Below are 23,084 nucleotides of genomic sequence, written 5' to 3' on the forward strand. Positions count from 1 at the left end.
CTTGGTCTGGCTCCCACTGATGAGACCTCTATAAAGGTCAAAACTGGTCTGGATAGTGACCCTTCCCATAATACATAGTATTATAAATGTCTGTAAGGATATGTGATTTGCATTATGGGATACTAAGGTAAGTGATGCAAAGTCATTAGCCTCTATATACGAGTTGCCCAGTCATGAAGTTGCTTCACTCACAAACTTTGTTTGCTTACACTTGGATAAAGGATTAAACCGAGAATATAATTTCTTGTCATCTTTAATTTATAGTATAACCAAAAATACTATTATTAACTATTATATACAGCAAACCTATCATATCTCTCCATAAACTTATTCACTGTCATGGAGCTCACAACTAATTCTGCAATCTATTCCTCATTTATTACTCTCCATGCAAAAATCTAATCTGCACATCCCACTAACCACAATTACCCAACTTCCACAGATGACCCCTAGTTCTTTGACTATTTGTCATATATTGAAAAATTTACTTCGCATCAATTTTATAAATCTCCTTTAATATCCTAAAAGTTTCTATCGTGTCCTTTCTTTTTTGCCTATCAACTAAACTTTTTAACCTGCAAACCTTCAACCTGTTCTCATAGGGAGCATTCCACAGAGCTGTCACCAGCTTAGTCACTTGTCTGTGAATCTTCTATACCACCTCCTGGTCCACAAGAAACCCAAGTGATCAAATTTGTGCACAGTAAAGAGCAACTGATCATAGCCTTATAAAGAGGGATAATAACTTCCCTCTTTACTTGTACTTGTTATCATGTTTTTCAACATCCAAGTAATCCTTTGAACTATTTCATCTACTTTTGCAATATGCCTCTGAACTTCAACTCTCTGTCCACCTTCATCCTGAAGTCAACAGCCTCATCAATTTCCTGCAATCCAGTACTACTAATATGCTACACTATATGCAACCTTTTTCAACCCAAAGTACATAACCTTACATTTTGCAACATTAAATTGACAATCATTATCTGTTGTCCACAATGCCAGTTTATTTAAATCCTTCTTCATGATATCTTCATCACCTTTTTCAACTGCTGCTTTTCCCAGTTTTGCATCATCAGCAAACCACTGAATACCCTCTCTTAAATCTTTCTCTCTGTCATTGATATACAAATTAAAGAGTAGTAGCCCTAATACAGAACTCTGAGGTACTCCACTAGTCACCCTCATTCTCCTAGATCAACTCCACCATATACTCTGAGAGTAGTATATGGTGAGTATATAATAGTATATGAGAGTGAGTTGTAAGATGAAAGGAAAGCTGTATAAGATGGTGGTGAGGCTGGTGATGCTCCATGGCGCAGAGACATGGCCTATAACAAAGGCACAGGAGAGGAAGATGGAGGTGGCGGAGATGTGGATGTTGGGATGGATGAGTGGTGTGACAAAGGAGGACAGGATAAGAAATGACTACATCAGAGGGACAATCAAGGTGGGACCGATCATTAAGAAGGTACAAGAAAGCAGGCTGAGATGGTTCGGTCATGTAGAGAGAAGGAGTAAGGAGTATGTTGGTAAACGAGTGGAGGGAAGGAGGAAAAGAGGCAGGCCCAAACTCAGATGGAGGGATAAGGTGGCAGAGGATCTTAGGGAGAAAGGATGGAGTCGGGAAGATGCCCTGGACCGGAGAATCTGGAAGAAGAAGATTAAAGATGGGAACGCCGATCCCGTTTACACGGGATAAGGCATAGCAAAAGAAGAAGAAGATCTGGTGTCTGTCTGTCTGTCATATACCCCCCTATTAGCTTCATATCCATCCCATTTGCTACAACGTTTGTAATAGTTTTCCATATGGTATTCTTTTCCAATAATTTAACAATCACTCCTGATATATTAATTGGTTCTCTACCTGACTTGGATCCACATTTATGCAGTAGGACTATCTTACCCTTTTTCCAGTCCACTGGAACTCTGCCAGTGCCATAGCCAAGACTTAGATTGAACAACTTCATCAGAGGCAATGCTAATTCTCTTGCACATTCACATAGTACATATGGGCTGACATGCTGTCTAATCCCACTGCTGTGTTTACGTTCATACTTCTCAGTATGCTGATCACGTCCTGTTCATTTACCTCAATTTAAGTCTCAGCTATGGCACTGACAGGGTTCCAGGGGGACTGAGGGTAAGATAGTTCCACTACATAAATGTGGGTCCAAGACAGAGGTAGAGAACTACAGACCAATTAATATATCAGGAGTGGTTGTTAAATTATTGGAAAAGAATACTACATGGAAAACTATTACAAAAGTTAAAGTAAATTGAATGGATAGGGTGAACAAAAAAAACTGTGTTTTTGTTCATACTTTCAGTATGCTGATCACATTCTATTCATTTACTTCAATTTTGATATGCGTCGGTCACATCAGCAGCTGCAAAACCTCCACCTGGATGATATTTAACCTTTGCAAAATGATCACTCAGCAGCTCAACTTTATATTTTTCCTCTTACGTGCTTCATAACGGAAAAACTTTTTTGGGTTTACTTTGGCCTGCTTAACTAATTTTCTCCAGTAATCTGATTTGGTCTTTCTTACCAAATTAGTCACCCTTCTTGCTTGCACTTTGTACTGCTCATGAGTATGCTGATTACTTTATCTCTATATTCTTATCTCCACAGTGTTTTCTTTTTTTTGCAGTTCTTGCTTCATATCTCTACTCATCCACTTAATTCCCATTTGATTTATCCTCGTTACCTTGGGAATGCAGTCTGATACTGCTTCTCTCAAACAATCTCTGACCACTTCCCATGCACTACCGACATTCTTTCTTTGTAGCTTCTCAAGCCATGGCACCTCCAAGATGACTCCCGAGTCTCATAATTACCAGCTTTATAGTTCAACATAACCCTTTCTTGATGGAGAATTCCACATGTGTGGCAACTTCCCAAAACAAGACTGCATGGTCGCTCTCCCCAATTGGAGGCAGAGTGTCTATCTTGGTTGTGGATATATTGTTAGATCCAGCACTTTGCTCAAACCCCTTGTCCCCTCTATAACATATTGTTTTAGGTAATTATACTGTAGTAACTGTATAAATTCCATTTTCATCTCGCCATCTCCCCCCCCTTTCCTTCCTCCAATCTATATGTCCACATAGTTAAGTCTCCCATAATAATTGTTCAGCCTGCACTCATTGTGCTAATCTGCCGATACATGGCATCTGCATCTTCCTGTGAACCCCTGGCCAATAGCAGCACCACCCAACAATATATTTTGTCCTGTGATCTCTATCTTGCACCAAACAGCCTGCAATGAACCATCTTCCCCAGATCTAAAATCATCCTTTGTTGGTTGTAATTCTACAGACCAATTAATATATCAGGAGGGGTTGTTAAATTGTTGGAAAAAAATACCACATGGAAAACTATTACAAAAGTTGGAGCTGTCATCAGCAATACCCCATTCCTGTAAGAATGTAAAGGGTATTGAAAATAAAATACATATCTTTTACATTCTATCTCTTTAACTATATCATGTCCTGTCAACCAGGTCTCACCAATGCCCTATAATTTTTGGTCAAGTTGAGCCGACAAATGCCAAAAACACCTTTCCCTTATTCCCGATACTTACATTCATGTACATGCATTTCAGCATCCTCTTGTACCCACAGTTACCCTTTTATATTAGTCCAAAACCATTTATATTAATCCATCAGACAATGTCCTTTCGTTCATCAAATTCACTCTATACATCAATACACTGCAACCATTCCTCCTGCACAATCTTCTCATGAATTCCTTAGCAATCATGGCCTTTCTTCTCAACTCTATCCTGTCATACCGAGGCAGCAGACTTCCAATTTTACTTCCTTACTCTTCATTTTTGTTTCTTGTGACAACTCTTATCATATCTCCTCTCATTCCTGCCATAGCAATCGTCTCTTTCACTTGTCCCTTCTGCAAACTAATAGCGTCGCTAACATCCATGATTTTCGCACTTAGGAAACATGCTTTTGTCACTTGCTTAGCATATTCTTCCCAAAAAACTCATATGACATGACATGCCTGCTCTGCACGAGGTGTAAGACCTGCAAAACCATTTAAGGCCAATTTAAAACCATTTAGTACTGTTGATAAGTTTTGGATTAAATAAACCAGAACTCTTCTCTAGAAACTAGATATGTTATTTTTTCAAGTTACTTGAAACTTTTTTAAGGGCATTTCATCTGAGAAAGAGTTAGTGTCATACTGAAGTATAGACCCCCCCCCAAGAAACTAATAGCACACTCAGTTAAGACATAATACACTGGCCTTATAGGCTTTATCGCTTTATAGTCATAGTAGTTAATTCAGCTATAATAAAAAGCAAGTTGCAAGAGATCTTGAATCAACATGCTAGTGTTTTTTAGCATGTCATGAAATTATCTGTCATATAAAGACTTTCACGAGCATCCATGCAACACTTGAAGTTAAACCCAAAGCATTTTGGTTGCACAAAGTAAATATGCTATATATAATCTAGACATGCTAGTATATATTTAATTCAAAACATTTTGCTATGTAAGCATTCTGACTAACACTGCCTACTAAAAAAATTGGAAACCAACATTCCACTTTGATTTCCAGATTTCCAGAAAGGCCTTCTGTGGCTGCCTAACAAACGGGAACAGTTATTAGCAAAAACTTCCATTTAATGGATTGTTAAATGTTATTATTATAGAAGTTAATATAAAAATGATGATTTCATATTAGAACCATTAGAAGACATCCTCTTCAGAAACAAATATCTCCAACAAAGGGGATGAAAAATCATCAGATTGAATCCTTTCTTTCATGCTTACAAGGTGATCAGAATACATCATGGAACTGGTTGTGGTTGCAGAAATACCACTGTAACTGCTATTGCTTGTTCTACTAGCCAGATGATTGTTCATTTTTATTAGCTCTGTGTTATTTTCTAGTTAGCTTATGTATATCATTTTTACCTTCTGTTAATTTTAATAGTGTTCATTTTACCTTCTGTTATTAATAGTGACCCTAACCACAAAATATAAATTTTGTTAATCTTCTAGATCAGGAATGAGCAAACTTTTTCTGAGAAGGGCTGGATAGTATATATTTTAGGCTTCACAGGCCAAGAGGTAAAATCGAGGATATCGTGTCATGTACTTATATATATGATAGAAAACAAAACTTACGCAGTTTTTTTATAATCAAATGCAAAATATAATTGTGTACAAACAGATTTTAGAGAAATTAGTAAGAAGTATGGAATTCTTTTTTATGAGACATTATTATGCTTAATTGGAATTCAGAATCAGTGTTCCCAGTCATCAGAATTGATTGCAAATCCTAATCAGATAAAGCCAATCTGCAACAAGATTTTACATATTTCATCTTTGAAAATGTCATTTCACACGGAGAGATAGTGACTAATATTGAAATTAATCCATGAGCAAAATATTTCAATTAAGTTTATTAATTGCTTGGAATTCTTTCAGACTCCCTTCTTAGTATTGGTCTTTTAACATGTCATTGCATTGCAGATTAATCACTTCCAATTGAAAGTTAGATGGAACTCCTCAGTAGCACAGCTAAATGGATTGTGAAAGGTACTTAAATTTTTTTGCACTTACATCAATTTCAGAAAAATGCTGCTGGAACTGCATTTTGAGGTCAGAAAGAATGCCTTTCCTTGTGCAAATATGCACAGGAATGGAGATCTCACTTCTTCATAATTTTTACAGCATGGAAAGTCTGTGAAGCAGCTCAACGTTACTTGTGATTAAAAAAAGAAACAGTATGAGTTTCACATTATAAGTGCTGTGTTGTTTTGCAATTTAAGATTGAATTCATGGAGTTACATTGTGAACACTGCAGAAAAAGCTCATTTCCAAAGCCATTCAATGTTTTAAAATGGGTTGCAGTTTAGAAAAATTTCAGTTTGAGCCTCAGAAAATAGTGACAAAACTTGACCACTGCTAAGTCACTATATTGCTGTTTGGTAGGGCAAGTTGAGATATTCAGCTTCTATTTCTGCCAAAAATTCACAGAACTGATCATAGTTAAGCTCACAAGACTGAATGAAGTTCACTGTGGACACTGCTGGTTCCATGACAGATTAAAATATTTTCTTTTCCTTGTCATACCTACTGATAATACAATGAATAACCTCAGACTTCAAACAACCTTCATTTTTGCAAGCTTTGTAAATTTGTCTAACTTGCCTCCTTCTATGCCACACATATTTTTACCACCATTCGTAACACGCCTCTGCTATTTCCACATAACTAGTGTTTTCTCAACTTTGAAAATATTTGCACTTGTGGTTATTGAATCACATCAGATTGAATCCTTTCTTTCATGCTTACATGGTGATCAGAATACATCATGGAACTGGTTCTGGTAGCAGAAATACTGCTGTAACTGCTATTGCTTGTTCTACTAGCCAGATGATTGTTCATTTTTATTAGCTCTGTATTATTTTCACAGAGCTAATAAATTTGCTCTGTGAAATTTATTAGCTCATTTATTAGTGAGTGAGCAATGTATACTTGTTCACTCACTCTGAAATTTGCAGTGACTCCTCAAATGAACACCAGCAACTGCAAATTATCAGAAACAGCTGTTTCTGATAATTTGCTTCTGATATCCTCAACTTTTTCAGGCAGTTGTTTTTGCTGCACAACTGATAGTCTTAAAAAAAGTTTACTTTATCTGGACACCCATTTCTTCAGCTGCTGCAATCATACACAATTTAATCAACTCACCATTGTTAAATGGCTTTCCTTTGCTTGGCAAACAAATAAACTTATTGGAAACTTCCTTTTAATTTTTTTGTCTCCTTATGAAAACATTCTGCTTTGATGAGAAATTGCATTTTAACTTTTTCAGATTTGTCTGGCCATTGCTTTCCTGTGAGCTGGGAATACTGTGATTAGAACTTAGTTTACTGATATCAACATATATTGTATTATTTTAGCACCACTATGGTGTCATGGCATAATAAATACAGTGCTTTGCTATTTTATTCAATGATAAAAATTCCGCACTCCACTGTTCATTCTGTGACATTCAGAGTCAGCATTTCTCTTCTTCACTTGACACGATGGATATCTACTGATAATTACAGGGTGGGGGGGAAACAGGAACAGGACCAGTCATCAAAATTGATTGGTCCTGTTCCCAAAATTTCCAACTTTCTGAATTTGAATATAAACAAACATGTACCAATGTTCACTTGACGTAAACTTGTGATGATATATGGAACTAAGAAATCTGTGGCACTCAAAAGTACAACATATGCAAGTGAAAGGGGCTGTGTCACATTACTGCTACTCTATATATGTTGAAACAACAATTTTGATTCTGTCATGAAATTCATTTAAAAATTTTCATAGTTTACAGGCTATATAATGATAGGTTATGAGCCACATCCAGCCTCCTGTTGTACATTAAAAAAATTTATAGCTTGTGGTTAGAGGTTATCTGATTATCTAGGATTCATACTAAATTGGGCAAGGAGACTTTGAGTTCCATGCACCAGAATTTAGAAATAACTGAATCAAAATATATGCACAGTAACCCATCCATTCATTGAAAGTCAAAGTATTATACATAACAAAAGTAAACATGCACAAAATGATACGTAAGACAGAATGATGTAAGACCTTAAAGGCATTCTAACTAAATACTCAATCCTAACTTGATTATTAATATTTTTTCCTTAAGGGCATTCTAAATAAACACACAGGCATCACTTTATTTTATATCCCTTGAGGGCATTCTTAAACAATGATAAATTAAATGCCCACTGACAACATAATTATTATATATATTGGATCTGAGATTTTATACTGACTAGTTAATGTTGCTGCAGTGTCAGATGAACTAGCCTTTAATTAAATGCTAATAATTCTTTCTCACTGACTTGTTAGTATCATTGCGGTGCAAAATGAACTAACGTCACTTGTTGTTTACAACTCGGAACCTTTCAGGACTAATGGCGTATATTATTTAATGAAGAGTATAACATACCTGACGTGCTCTCCTCTATCACTAATTATCAAGAGGCATATTAAAATCAAGTCCTTATGAAGATTAGTATATATAAATTATTTTTATGTGTACTCCACTGATAATTAAATAGATCCCTTAATCTTACTTAGTATCTCTGTGGATTTCTTGAATTCATTAATTCATCAGTGACACACATGATTTCAAAATTAACATCTACATCATAAAATTCCTGTGCACCCCTTGAGGGTTATAAATCCTTAAAGGGTTCAGGATACTATAATAGTATATTAATAGTTTACATTATTACTAACTTCCTATCAATGATTTTTATTGAGATTAGTCTTATCTTACAGATTCCAGTATTGTCAGAGCTATATTACAGTCTTCAAAGTGTATCAATCTACCTAGATATTGGTCTTCCTCTGTTTTTTTTTTTTTCCCTGCCATTCTAGCATCAGATAACCTGCTTTGCTAATTTTGCCTCTCCCATTCTGTTTAAATGACCATGTCACTTAAGAATAGCTCTGCTTATACATTCCTAAATGCAAACAATGTCAGATTCTTTTCTAATATCTTAATTTTTAATATGATTCTGCCATTGATGTTGCCTGTTCACTCTCCTCATTAGGCTAGAAATAAAAGAGTTGATCAAAGATCAACTCTTTTATTTCTAGCTCAATTCTCACATCCATAAGGTAAAACTGATAAGTTTGAGCACTGTCTTATATATATATATATATATATATAGCTAATTTACTCTTTTAACTACTTACTTCTCTCTTATTTCATATAAATTTATTCACTTGACTCCCCTCCCCATACTAGCTTTGCTTAATCAACTTTGCCATGAGGACACTGAACTGGCCTTGACATGTTTACATGCCGTTAATTATGTGGATGTAAAATGTCCATTAAGGTTAATATAATATTTGGATACTGTTGATTTAGCATGGATACACAGCTTAAATTGTTAATTTTATCCAAATAGCCATTTGGGTGGGTAACAGTCAAAGCTGAATAACTATGTGGAGACCTTCACATACCCTTTTAAGGAATGTAGAGAACCAAAGAGAGATTGTAATGATCAGTCCTCGCCATCTCATAATGCACCTGTTTAGTATTTATCTGGATACTGAAGAAATGAGGTTGAGCTGCAATTTGGGATTTATCCAACTAAATTATATTTTGTATTTGCTTAAACTACAACTGATTTCATCGTGGAAGCAAACAGTGAAGAGTCGGCTATTGGAACAGACTCAAATTCACAATTAATTCTCCTCCATACCTCTATAAGGAGAAATTCAAACAAGAATGGATGTTTATGTATGGAGGCAATTTAATAACATTCCAGTCTGTAGAAATAACTATCAAAAAGAATTTGTCTTTTAGAATCACCAAATCTTGGCGATTCTAATGCTTCTTGGCTATAAAATTTTATTTAAGAGACACCTGTAAATTACATATAATTGCACATTTTGGAGAGGATTTTTATAATCATAAATTATTCTTTTTTCTGCAATGTATAATTTTAACCAAAGTATCATTTTGTCTTGCAAAATGATACTTTGGTTTTAAATGAGTAGAAAACAGTTTAAGTTTTTTTTACAGAATGATATTAATTCACAACACGAGACAAAAGCCAGACTTAGAAGAGATACCAAGGTTGAAGTAATGCAGAAATCATATATATTTCTCAAATACAATTTCTATATGGGAGTGTGTATCATTTATTATTAAAATACTTTGGATTAGAGATAGTTGTAGAAAGTTTTTTCATTCGGTTCTATATTAAATTAAACTTGTCATGGAATTATGTTATTTGATTCTTTATCCTAGTGTAAGCAAAGTTTTCATGTGAAGTATCTTTTGCAACTATTCTTCCTCTATAATGAGAGGCTAATGACTACATCGATTGTCTTAATATCTCATAATGTAAATCCATGTATAATAGATAGAATTCATGTATAATTTTATGTATTATAGAATTATACATGTGTGCTTTGCATTATGGGATATTAAGGCAATGAATTTAGTTTCAATTTTAGCCTCAGTTAAAGGCTAAAAGTGACACTTGTCAAACTTGACCCATCTCTGGAAGATACAAAATTTGGATTTGAAGTTGTTACCAAGTTTGTAAACCATTAATTTCATTTGGAAACTGATGCCAGTGGTAATAGCTTTGATATGATAAGGCAGTTATAGCCTTGAAAGGAATCCAGATTTATTCCTGGTTTGTACATCAGGACAAGTGTGTGGGACATGTAGACCTTGTGAAGATTATACACAAGACTAATTAGGGAGAGTTTCTAATGTTATGGCTATTATATAATTTCCATTAACTTTTATATCAAACTAATTTACTGATGCTTATACCCTTTACAGGGACAGACATGAGAAAAGAGAACTAAGTAGAGAAAGATCACCAAGAAGAAGAAGAGAAAATAAGTCTCCATCACCAATTAAACATGTACCACTTAATAGAACCGATGATGTTCCTCAACACAAAAGCAGGTCGCCAAAAGTTAGCAGAAAAGCCTCCCCTTCTCCAAGAAGAGATACTTGGTCTCCGAGACCTCTTAAAAGGACTGTTTACAGAAGCCGTACACCTCATTCATTTTATCATAGAAGTCCAGAACGCAGCAGAAGTTCAAGATCTGCTCGAAGTCCTATTAGGCAGAATTATTCAAAAAATAGAAGTCCACATCCACCAAGAAACAAAAGTCCTCGACGTAATTTTGATAAAAACTCACGAAGAAGTCCATTTACTGATTTTCAGAGCCGACGAAATAGAAACTCTAGGAGGTCTACTTCAAGGTGAGAATATAATCAAAATTTTACTACTGTAATCAACTTTTTTATTAGATTCTAGAAGCCCTCCTCCCTTTATTCCAAGACCTCAAATTTCCAAGATAGTTGTAGAAATGTTATCATTCTTATAAAGTTAATATTGTAATATCTCCATATATTAAAATATATCAAATAATTATTAAGCAAAGGGTCATACCAAAGCTGTATTTGGTGTAACAGGTTTTTGGTTTACGATATCAATCTTCAGAAAAGAAAAAAAAAGTCCTTATCTCACAATATTAATGTACTGTAGACTTTACAGCCTTTTGTGAGTGGGATTCATAAAAAAAAAAAAAAAAAAAAAAAAACTTGATGTGAAGCCTAAAAAATTATTACTGAACACTGAATTTTCGAAATGCAAAACTAATGTTAAAAAATATAAGCAGCACATTTGGCAAAGATACACTATCTAATTAAAAAATATATGGACATCTGCTCATCCCAACTCTCTCTAATATGAAAGGCATTAATGTATAGTTAGATGAGGTTCATTCTTGACATCAGCTGTTTATTTGTGCCTCTACATAGAATATAAAAGAAAAAAGGCCAATAGCAAAAAGAAGAGACAAAACTTCCCAGGAAATCTCAGAATAACAGTAAATTAGACAGTTGTAAATCACAACCAAGCAATAAAGTCTTTCAAAGAAAGAAAATAAATATTGGGGAGAGAGAAAACAAACAATGGATAATGTATTATTAGTTTTAGCAAAGAAATAATTGAATTATCATTTAAAAACTTTCTATAAAATGGAACTAGTAAAACTCTCTCCCAATTAGAAGAATAAATGAACCATTAAAATAAAAAATGGAAAATAACTAGGAGGAAATCTTATTATGATGGAAGTAATAAAATATTCAGGAAGTAAAGTTAACCAGACATTGCTTACATTAATAAAAAAAAGGTATCTATAACATTGGTAAAATACCCAGTGACTGGAACCATTCATCTGATTATTGTTATTAAACATGGTTTTAACAAATATGCAAAAATAGCAAAGAACAAAGTAAATCCTATCCTTGAAAAAGTTGTAAATGATAATTCTATTTTTTACCGGGGCTGGACAAAATAGAATATTTATTTAATAAAAAAAAAAATTAAAAAAAAAAACTTCCCGGTACAGGACACTGTTAATTGTGTGGAATTCCTGTTAATGTATTGGGACTATATTGGGTGGGAGCAATCTTGGGCAAGTAAATTTCTTTATATGGCCAGTAGGGTTTTGCATAACTTTTTGAACCCTGTATATGTGCCGGCTTGGTTGGCCGAGCGGATAGCGTATCCGCTCTCCAACCAATGGGCTGCGGGTTCGAATCCCACCATGGGCATGGATGTTTGTGATTGTTTGTGGAAATATCAGTGGTGGTAGGCAGTAGATGGCGATGGTGTACTTGTGGTCAGTTGTGATTGAATGGTGGAGACGGAGTTGTAGACCTGGTGCCCTCTCTCGATGAGTCCTTGGACTCCCTGGAGGCCTCAAATAATATATATACACACTGCTTGGAAAGAAGGCAATGGACACTCCCATGGGCAAGATGCATCGTGTCATTTAACAAGTTGTGTTTGTAGCCGGTATAAATTGGAGGAATACGATGCTCCCAACTCAGAAGAAAAATGACACTACCTAATGAAAACAGGTCCCTCCCACAGAAACTATACTGCATAGACTGGAGCAAAACTTACTGCATTTGTTGTACCCCTCAAAACAGTATATGCAATATGATAACTAAAAACAGTTGTCCTAACATTTGTCTAAATTTTCAATTACATAAAATAAAGTGGTAACAACTATTTATAATGCAGTCATTGAGTGCCGAAAGCAAACGATTTATCTAAAACATCCCAACTGTTATGTAATGCTATTTTGTATGATGAAGTACTCATCTAAGCTGCGAGATTGTCATCATACTGAATTCATGTAATTCTCTCCTCCCTACCTATCTGACTCTCACCCATCTCTTTTACATTGTCACTGCTATGCACTTTACAACTTCCTGTAATGCCTACATTCTTTCTTGCATGCACATAGCTACATTCATTTCTTGCATGTACTACCACTCACAACACTTAAGCCTCTATGCACGGTCTACCACTTGCTATGTTTGCTCATTTGAGCTTTCATTAAATGTTGCATACCCTCAAGTTCTTATGTGTAATTAGCACACATTTTTGGCTCTCTCCTTTCATACTCCCTTCTCCAATATAAAATACTCATATTTGTAACAAATGCATCACACACACGTGCATGAACTTATTCATATCAGATTTATAAGAAAGGGCTGACCACCTCCATTTCTCTGTCACTATACATGCAAACTGATTGACTAATTAAATATAAAAATCTGTGTATAAAATACTTTCTCATCTGCTTATCCTTCCATTCCATTTAATTAAAACCTGTAAACTAATCTCTAACTAAATATAAATCTTAATAAAAAAAGAAAACCTGCTCCTTAACAGCAAATGCAATTTGTATCACTTAAATAAATATATAGTCATACCTCGATTAACGAAGAGGATGTATTCCATGAAATTACTTTGTTAAGCAAAACTTCATTTTCATAGGTAAAAATAATATGGCCATAATAAGGATATGTTTGTACATAAAGAAAATGACTTTTTTTTGAAAAAAGAAAAGCTTTATTAAATAAAATGTCAATATTACATACCTAACAAAGATAAAATCATGACATTTTAAAATACGAATCTAAAGTTGGTTGTTTATGCTTTTTTTTCTCTTTCATTTAACAGTTGCCTATACAGATTTATTTCATTTAACACTGATCGCTTAACAATAACAATTCTTCCTAAATCAGTATCATTTTCACAAAAATGTTTTAAACGTTTTCAGTGTCATTCAAGCACCTTTTTAAATCTTTGGTTGCTAACACTTTTTTAGTAGGAACTTCTTTAATTTCATCTTCTTTGGCTTCGTTGCTAACAAGTTTTTCTAAATCTTCCACTGAAAAACCGTCATCTTTTGCATTTAATAAATTTTTTACATCCTCTTCATCGACATTTTCAAAACCTATTGATTGAGCCATCTCCTTAACTTCATTTCTAATTTCTTGAATGTTATTTTCTTCTTCTGGTACAACTTCCAGCCATAATTTGTGCCAAACTTCATTTAAGCATTTTTCTGAGTGACTTCTTTCCAAGAGCTATTGTTTTCAATTGCATCTTTAATGGTGTAGTTTTTCCAAAAAGTTTTAATTGACATTTGCTCTTTATCTTCTAGATCAATGAAATTGCTTAATGTACCATGCAGATAATAAACTTTAAATGTTGCTATTACTGCCTGATCCATTGGTTGAATCAAGGAAGTTGTATGTGCTGGAAGAAAGACAGCTTTGACAGGAATGCATGTGTCTAACATACTATTAAGATCAGTAGGATGTCCTGGAGCGTTGTCCAACAACAAAAGAGCTTTATCTTCAATATTATTTCTTTGGCAGTACCGTTTCACTTATGGACAAAAATGGTTAACAAACCAATCAGTAAATAACACCTTGGTAATCCACACGTTTCTATTAGCTTTCCATATTACAGGTAAATTCATTTTTGTGTTACCTTTTAACGTCCTCGGATTTTCCGAATGGTAAACTAATAAATAACAATTTTAATTTAAAATCGCCAGGGGCATTTAATCCAAAGAGTAACATTAAATGGTCTTTGGCTGCTTTGAACACAGCTGCTGATTTTTCTTCAATTGAAATGAAGCTTTTTGATGGTAGTCGTTTCCAGAACAAACTACTTTCGTCAACATTCAACACCAAATGTGGTGAAAAGTTTTCACGTTCAATTATTTCCTTTAGTTTTTCTGGAAACTTATTTGCAGCTTCTGATAATTTTACACTACAAATTCTGGCCCGTTTTTTAAATTTCTCAAACCAACCACGAGAAACCGCAAAATTTTATGCAATTTCTTCAGTTTGTTTAGATTTCAGGTGATTAAACAAAAATAATGCTTTTTCTTGAATCACCATTTTGAGTTAAGGGCATATGATGTTGTGACATATCATCTATCCGCAAACTTAACATTTTCTCAATTTTTTCTAAAATTGGACTCCTTAAGCGAGTTAATTTTGCTGCTGTAACATCTGTACAATTCTGAGCAGACTGTTTTATTTTTTCTGATTGACTAAGTATGGTTGTTAAAGTTGACTGCTGTAATCCTAAAGAATGTGCCACATTGGATTTTCTTTCACCCCTTTCAACACGTTGTATGATATGTAATTTAGTTTCTAAAGAAATTGCTTTCTTTTCCTTGATTTTGACATTTTAACTAAGTACAGGTAACTGTCGTATAACGCGGATGTTAGGTTCCATAGAAATGCTGCTGATCACATAGAAAAAGTAGGGTTGTTCCAAAATCTTTTTTTTTTTTTTTAATTATATAAACAACAATGACATATCCAACAAAAATATATTTTTATTTCATTCAGATAATTCATGTAAGTTAAGAAAACATATAAACTATGAAACAAATACATAATATAAACTTATAAAATTACAAATTGTACGTAAACTTCATTGCACATATTGCATGCATAAAGGTTTTAGGCAAAATAAAATAAAGTGCATATTTTAATCGTCATCAATTGAAATTCCTTGGACATCATTTGTATAATTCTCATTGCATACTTCGGCTGATTTAGTTACCAAGAAGTCAGTAATAAGACCTTGCTTACCACTATTCTGCAATTTTTTAATAAGTTAATAATACAGAGCTAAACAAATATCCAATTGTCTTGTAAATTTTTTGTACGGGCACCTTCTCCAGGATTTGTGGGATTTCCTCTTACTATTTGCGAACATCAGGAACTTTGCAGCATGAAAATCAGGTATCGAATTTCTTCTAAAAACAACTCTAATTAGTTGCCTCGCACTTCTGTTATCTATTTTCTGGAATGCAGGGCTCCGATCTTGAACCTGGGCAACTTTCCCGAACCTGGATCCAAAACAATAACGAAGACGAACTTATTCTGCTACACACATCTAAATCTGCCTCTCCTGCTGCATGGTCTTCTGCCTGAAGACAGTTGGCAAAAACCAGTTGCGATTATGTAGCCATTGACCTTCGTTGCCATGACTTACATCATAACTCCATAGCGGTAACTTACATCATCGTAACCTCAGTAATGCCACGTCTCATCGACTGTGCAATCTCATTTGACTCTCGCTGACCTCTGAGACCTCGCAAAAATGTCTCAACTCCTCTCGCAAAAACCGACTGTGTTGCTGTAGCAGCCCCTTTTTATCTGGCTCGTTGATCTTGGGTTCTGCTATGTATTAATCCCCTGGGTATTACGTGGCTTTGCTTCTGCCACCTTTCCGTCGTTGCATTAAGATGGGAAACCCCCGTACATATTTAACCTTTGTGATTGTAATTGTCCTGGGTCATAAGTTAATAAGACAATCCATCTGGAAATATCTTTATCTGGAATGTTCTAGTGACACAAATTAATTCACATTTAACTTTCTTTGTTCTTTTACATAACTTTTGGGTTACATTATTCAGTAATTCACAAAATATTATTTCCATATTACTAAACTATACAAATTTTGTGAATTAATCACAAGTATATTGAATGGAATTCCGTTTACCAGTAAAATTGGTATATAAGGTATTTTTGTATAAAAATCCATCCATACATGATTTTACAATAGTGCTTAGCTTGAGATTAACACACTTATGATTTTTAATATGCTTTCCTGGCAGAAAACGAAGACAATTTTCAACAATAAACACTTCATTCGATAAACAATTGACGTGCATGCATGCACGCATGCTAAAGGTTCCCCTAATATAAATTCTCTACTTATAACTACATGCCCAATACGGACAGACACGAATTTAATGAAGATAAAATTTGATTTTTAAGCCACACGGTGAAAAATATATGAAAATATAAAGGATTACTGCAATTTGTAGACAGTGTTATATCGAAACCGCGTTGAACAAGAGTTACTACAATTGGTAGATCGCGTTATATCGAAACCGCGTTGTATAAGTACCTCGTTATATGAGGGTTACCTGTATTAATATTTACAAAATCTGCAATAATGCTATCAGAGAACGTGTCATTATTGCGATGCGCCACACTGAAACACACCCTACGAAGTGTAAGTAATGACTAAATTACTCGGATGGCATGTGAAACTGTTAAAAACAGACATGCCCACAGCTTGGGAATATGTGAGCGTCTGCGATGTTTACCAATCAGATGATTGCCAGGAATTTACCTTAAAATTTTAATATTTTTACTTAAAATTGTGGACTTCGTTATATCGAGGCTTCGTTACCAGATGTAGCATTAACCAAGGTATGACTGTGTGTGTGGGTGGGTGTGTTCAAGATACCAAGAAATTATATACTTGGCTTTAATCCTTTTCCCAAGGAAGCAACATAATGTTCTGTGAGTGAAATATATTTACGTCTGAGCTACTTGTATATAGAGTAGGGTTTGCATAATGGTTTACTAAAATCTGGGACATTATGAAATTTTTACTTAAAAAACCCAGGACATTTTGTAAAAAAACAGGACATGTTAAAAATTAAGAAAACCAAAAATACAACTATTATATATGTTGCACTTTAAATTAAATACTGCTATAAACATACATTAACATTAAATCCACTTTAAAAAAGGATTATTAATCACAAACATATTTAATTAGAAAAATATTTATCAGATTTATTGACCTGTTCAAGAATTTTTTTTCTTTTGATAGTTGATCATAGAATTCAGCACAAGAGAAATTCTTAAAATATTTCTTTACAATGATTAAAGCTTTTACGGTCTTAATTTTAAGTGTGTTTTTTTTCATCTGTTTAGAGCGCATTTATTAATGAAAAAACACGTTCAACAGCTGCATCAGTTCCTGGCAGTGCTAAACAAAAACTAACTAGGCATTTAATACTCCCAGAATTTATACCCTGCTTTGTAAAATGAGCAAACATTTCACACCATTTATCACTGACACTTTGATACTTCTGTTCACTCCACACTTCAAATTTGCTTTCACAATATTTTTTCACACATACAAACTCATCAAATAAGTTCTCTTCATTCATAGTAAAACTTGGTGACATTCTACATGAATTAAGAACTTATTTGATCGGAAGAACATACAAGCTTTCTTGTATGTTCTTCCAATCACAGTGTCCTTTCTCTTCAAATTAATCCAGTTGATAGACTGAAGAGGTGTGAGAAATGATGTACATCACTCCTGAATATATTCAATACAGGTGCAGTAGAAATCTACTTCATAGCTTTCAAACTTTTCAACTGTTACGTGTCCTTCTTTTTCTAATTTTTGCAACTATTTTCTCACAGTAGTTGTAAGAAACTTTTCTGCCTTCCTACAATTTAACCTTTCCACCAGTTTGTTTGTTTCATCCTTCACTTCAATTACCGTTATCTTGCTTTTCAATGCATTTAATGGTATCATAAAAGGTTTTTAACTGACTGGCAAGGAAATGCAGGATTGTAATTGAAAGTGGATTTTCAAAGAAATTTTTGAGACTGATAGGACATTTGTCAATAGAAAGAAAATATGACTTCAGTGAAGGTCAATAACCCTTTGGATTGCAGGCAAAAGAGAGAGTCATCTTGTCTTGCTGCTACCCAAAACAATTTTATATTTTGTGTGTTTGTGAATTCACAAAATGATTTAAGTTCCTCAACTCGTACACAATATATGTGGAAATGTTGGTAAATCTTGTTAACTGAAGATCGATAGGTAAGCAATCTGAAGTGGTCTGCACAGCATTACGTATCACATGTGCACGCCAACCAATTCCAATTAAATTGTTCACAGTGCTTTTTTTTGCATTTTGAAGTAGAGATTATTCTTTCCCTTTCTCCTCTTTCCACCAAAGTATTTGTATTATCTGCTTATATAGCAATAACCTTTTTCAGGAGATCAAATTTCTATAATACTTCCAACACATAAGAAAATAAAAGTTCTGAAGTTTCACCACCTAAATTAACTAACTCCAACACATTCACCTTCACACCTTTTTCTGGATGATAGTATCTAATGACCAGAGGCACTAATTTCTGTCAAAGTGGTTTGATGAATCAATTAGTACTGATATAAAACGAACTTCTTTTAGCTCTTCCTCAATCTGCTTTGTCGCTAATGGCGCAATAACATTGGTTATTATTATTGCCTTGCACTTTGTTTGCAAACACCTGAATTTATCGTTGAAAATTTTTTTCACGATGGTTGTTGTGCAGCAGTCCATGGAGTTAAAGCTGTGGTTATGCACCGCTGTGTGATACGCGAAGGTTGCTTCCTGCGGTGCCAGTTTTCAAAATTAAAAAATTACTTATACTGCAGTTGGAAGCCTTACTTCGAACAGCAGCTTTATGTTTTTTCGTTTTCAGGTAGTTGACCACGTCTGACTGACTGTGGAATGTACTTTATGTAACTGTAAATGAAAAATTTACAGTTACATAAAGTACATTCCACATTTTCATATACACCTTTAATGAAAGGAAATTCTCTTCTAATATAACTAATGTAAGTTCAGTATTATCATGCGAAAAAAGAACATCGCCATTAGTTACTCTTAGTTATTATTAGTTAGTTATATTATTTATAATACTAATTATTATTATTATAAATAATAAATAAAATTTATTATTATCAACATTGTAATTGAAATTGGTACTAAAAACGAGATAAAATCCGTTTATCCATTTTTTTCCTGAAGGATACTTAAAAAAAGTGGGACTTTTGGAATTAACTCAAGACAAACTGGACGAATGGAAACCCTAATATAGAGGCTAATGACTTCATATCACTTGCCTTAGTATGTATTCCATAATGCAAGATACACCCTCTTGTTATGCATGATGGAAGGGCCACTACCCAGACCGGTTTCGACCTTTATTGAGATCTCATCAGTGGAAGCCATACCCCAAGAGAGATACCAAGGGTGTAGTAATGCAGAAGTCATATATATATCTGATATACAAATAGCTAAAAGGTGCTTAACCTTATTAATAAAAATCTGTGGATGAGAGAAATATGTTGAAAGTTTTTTACCTTGGGTTTATTAAAGACATAAAGACAGCAAGAAATTATATACTTGGTTTCAATCCTTTTCTGAAGGAAGTTTATTATCCTATTACTTGGGATAATAAACTCAAGGTAAAAAAATTTCAACATACTTCTCTCATCCAGAGATTTTTATTAATAAAGTCAAGCACCTTTTGGCTACTTGTATATTAGATATATATGACTTCTGCATTACTTCAACCTTGGCATCTTTCCCAGGTCAGGCTCCCACTGATGAGACCTCAATAAAGGTTGAAACCAGTCTGGGTAGTGGCTCTTCCGATCATGCATAACTTTATACACATCCGAAAGGGGGTGTGCCTTGCATTACGAGATTCGTACTAAGGTAAATGATGACGTGAATATATTTCACGTGCAAAACATTGTTTTGCTTCCTTGGGAAAAGTATTAAAACCAAGAATATAATTTCTTGGTATCTTTAACGTATAATAAACCCAGGTAATAAGCTTTCAACACACACACACATGCTATCTAACTATCAATAATCGTCCACACAGTAGCAATTTACAATTGATACCAGCAGATGAACCGTAATCTCAGGTATGTCCACCTTTGACTCTGATCACTTCCTGCACCCTTTAAGGGAGGCTTTCCACCAATGTGAGGCAGATAACAGGTGGAATTTGTCTCTATTCCTCCATCAAAGCAGCACTGAGTTCAGCGACAGATCAAGGACATGCTGCTCTGTCCTTGATAACTGCTCCAATTGTCCCACAGGTGTTTGATGGAGGTCAGGTCAAGACTCTGTGCTGGCCAGGGCAGTCGTTTAACACCCATCTCTTCATACCATTCCATAACGGCTGAAGCTTTTGTGGCATGGGCATTGTCGTCTTGATAGTAATACTTGTTTGTTCCATAAAAACTCCACAGTGTAGGCTACACTTGATTATCCAGAATATCATGGTACTGAGCTGCCTTCATGGAACTATGGGCAACGACCAGTGGTCTCACTCCAAACCAGCTGAATTCACTCCACACCATTACTCTACCACCAAACAACTTTACTGTGGGTACAACACATTGTGGTAACAAGCATTCACCAGGCTGCCTCCACATCCTGTCATCAGACTGGAAACAGGTGAATTTTGATTCATCACTCCAGAGTACCATTCTCCACTGGTGAATTATCCAGTTCACATGCTCTTTCTTGGAAAGCCAGTAAATGGAGTTCTTTTCGTACAGAATTATGCTCACCGTGGTGTTACTGGCTCTCTGGAACTCATCACAGATAGTCTGTGCCAATTGTAGCCAGTTTTTGCATGCCATCTGTTTTAACACTCTCTCCTCCCTGTCAGTCATTTTCAGTGGCCACCCTGGGTGTTTCTGCACTAGTGATGCCAGAATGTCTCCATTTGTTGATCACATTGCCAAACATTGCTTTTGGATGCTCCAGTTGAGTGGCAATGGCACGTATGGATATACTGCCAATGTGACAACCCACAATGACACTTCTCTCTCAAACTCACTGAGTTCATGTCGTGTTGCCATACCATCTGTATTCAACTGCTATGATGAAATACTGCTTCTTACTATGTGTACACCAGTTTTTATGTTATTAACAAACCTGGAATGTTCCATAACTTCAAATAACAGAAGTGTCCGGACAATCCACCCACCCTCAATCTATCCTCATAGGGAATATTCCACAGGCTACTCAACATCATGGTCACTCGCCTCTGAATCCTCTCCGCTGCTTATTCTTCAAGAAACCCAGGGGACCAGACTTTAGCACAGTAATCCAGATGTGGGCATATCAAGGCCTTATAAAGAGGAATACCAACTTCCTTATCTCTACTTGTTAATGTGTTCTTCAATAACCAAGTGATCTTATGGGTTACCTTAGCAAAAAATGTCCTCTAAACTTCAACTCTTTGTCTACCACCACTCCTAAATCTCTAGCTTCATCTATTTCCTGGAGTACAGTGCTATCAATGTGATACACGGCTTGTAATCTGTTTATCCCAAAATACATTTACATTTCTCCACATTAAACAGATACCCATTATCTTTTGCCCATACTAACGGCTTATTTAAATCATCCTTCAATATCTCTCCACATCACCTTGATTAACTATTACTCTGCCTAATTTCACACCATCAGCAAACAACTTAATATTTCCTTTCAGGTTATTTCCTATATCATTTATGTACAAATGAAACAGCAATGATTTCAGCACTGAACCTTGTGGCACAGCATTAGTCACCCCTGTTGTTTTTTTTTTTTTTTGCCTTGATTCTGTCTCTCCATATACCACTTTATGATATCTGTCTCCAGCAGCCACCCTTTTCTCCACTTAACCAGTGTCATATCCATCCCCATTTGTTGTAATTCGCATAACAGAATTCCATATGGTATTCTGTCAAATGCCTTTGCAAAATTCAGCAGAAGCACCATATGGCCATTTTCTTTATTCAATTCTGCTGTTACGCTATTATAAAAAGTTAGTAAATCACTGATCCTTCACAAAGCCGTGTTAACCCTCATACAGTATCATATTTTTATCTACTCATTCTTGAATTCTCTTTTTGACCAATTTTTCCAGTGCTTTTACCACCATGCCTGAGATACTGATTGGTCTATAATTTGCTACTGCAATCTTAGAACCTCCCTTATGCAAGGGAATTTTTTTGCCCTCTTTCCACTCCCTTGGAACTCTACCAAAGCTGAGACTTGAAGTGCCTAGTCAGAATCATTGCCAGTTCCCTTGAACATTCTCTGAAAACCCTAGCTGATATTCCATCTAATCATACAACTGTGTGATTAGATGGGATACAATACATTGAGATTCTGCAGTATCCTAATAATCTCCAATTCATCCACCTCTGTTCCCACATTAGTGTCTGTGACATAGGTTGAAGCAGTAACCTCACTAGGATGATATACCCTTACAAAGTGGTCGCTCAGTATCCCAGCTATTTTATCAGCTTCCGTCTCTTCGTGACCATCATCACTCATTAATTAATCTTCCAGAGTCATTCTTCCTGTTACTTGCCACATAATGAGAGAACTCTTTTGGATTTCCTTTGGCTGACTTCACTAGATTCTTCTCATATGAGGATGGTCTGAAAAGTTCTCTGCCTAACAATGAAAAAATGAATTTATAATTTCAAAATTATTTTTATTTTTCAACATAATCTCCCTTAAGACTACTACATTTATTCCAGCGA

General features: G+C 34.9%; 1 protein-coding gene across 4 annotated transcripts in view; it reads left to right on the plus strand.

The window, feature by feature from the left end:
• Prp4k (Pre-mRNA processing factor 4 kinase) overlaps positions 1-23,084 on the plus strand; it is a 526,475-nt gene that overhangs the window by 56,060 nt on the left and 447,331 nt on the right. For all 4 annotated transcript variants that reach the window (XR_016548872.1, XR_016548870.1, XR_016548871.1 and 1 more), the window contains exon 3: positions 10,361-10,792. Coding sequence is in view for 1 of the 4 variants with exons in the window: in XM_090398529.1 (XP_090254655.1) it covers positions 10,361-10,792 (432 nt within the window). In the remaining 3 variants the exon portion in view is untranslated. The remainder of the gene's footprint in view (positions 1-10,360; positions 10,793-23,084) is intronic.

Source organism: Typopeltis vanoorti, chromosome 9 (genome assembly GCF_054136105.1).
Source record: "Typopeltis vanoorti isolate ZY-2024b chromosome 9, IOZ_Tvanoo_1.0, whole genome shotgun sequence".
Lineage (NCBI taxonomy): Eukaryota > Metazoa > Arthropoda > Arachnida > Uropygi > Thelyphonidae > Typopeltis > Typopeltis vanoorti.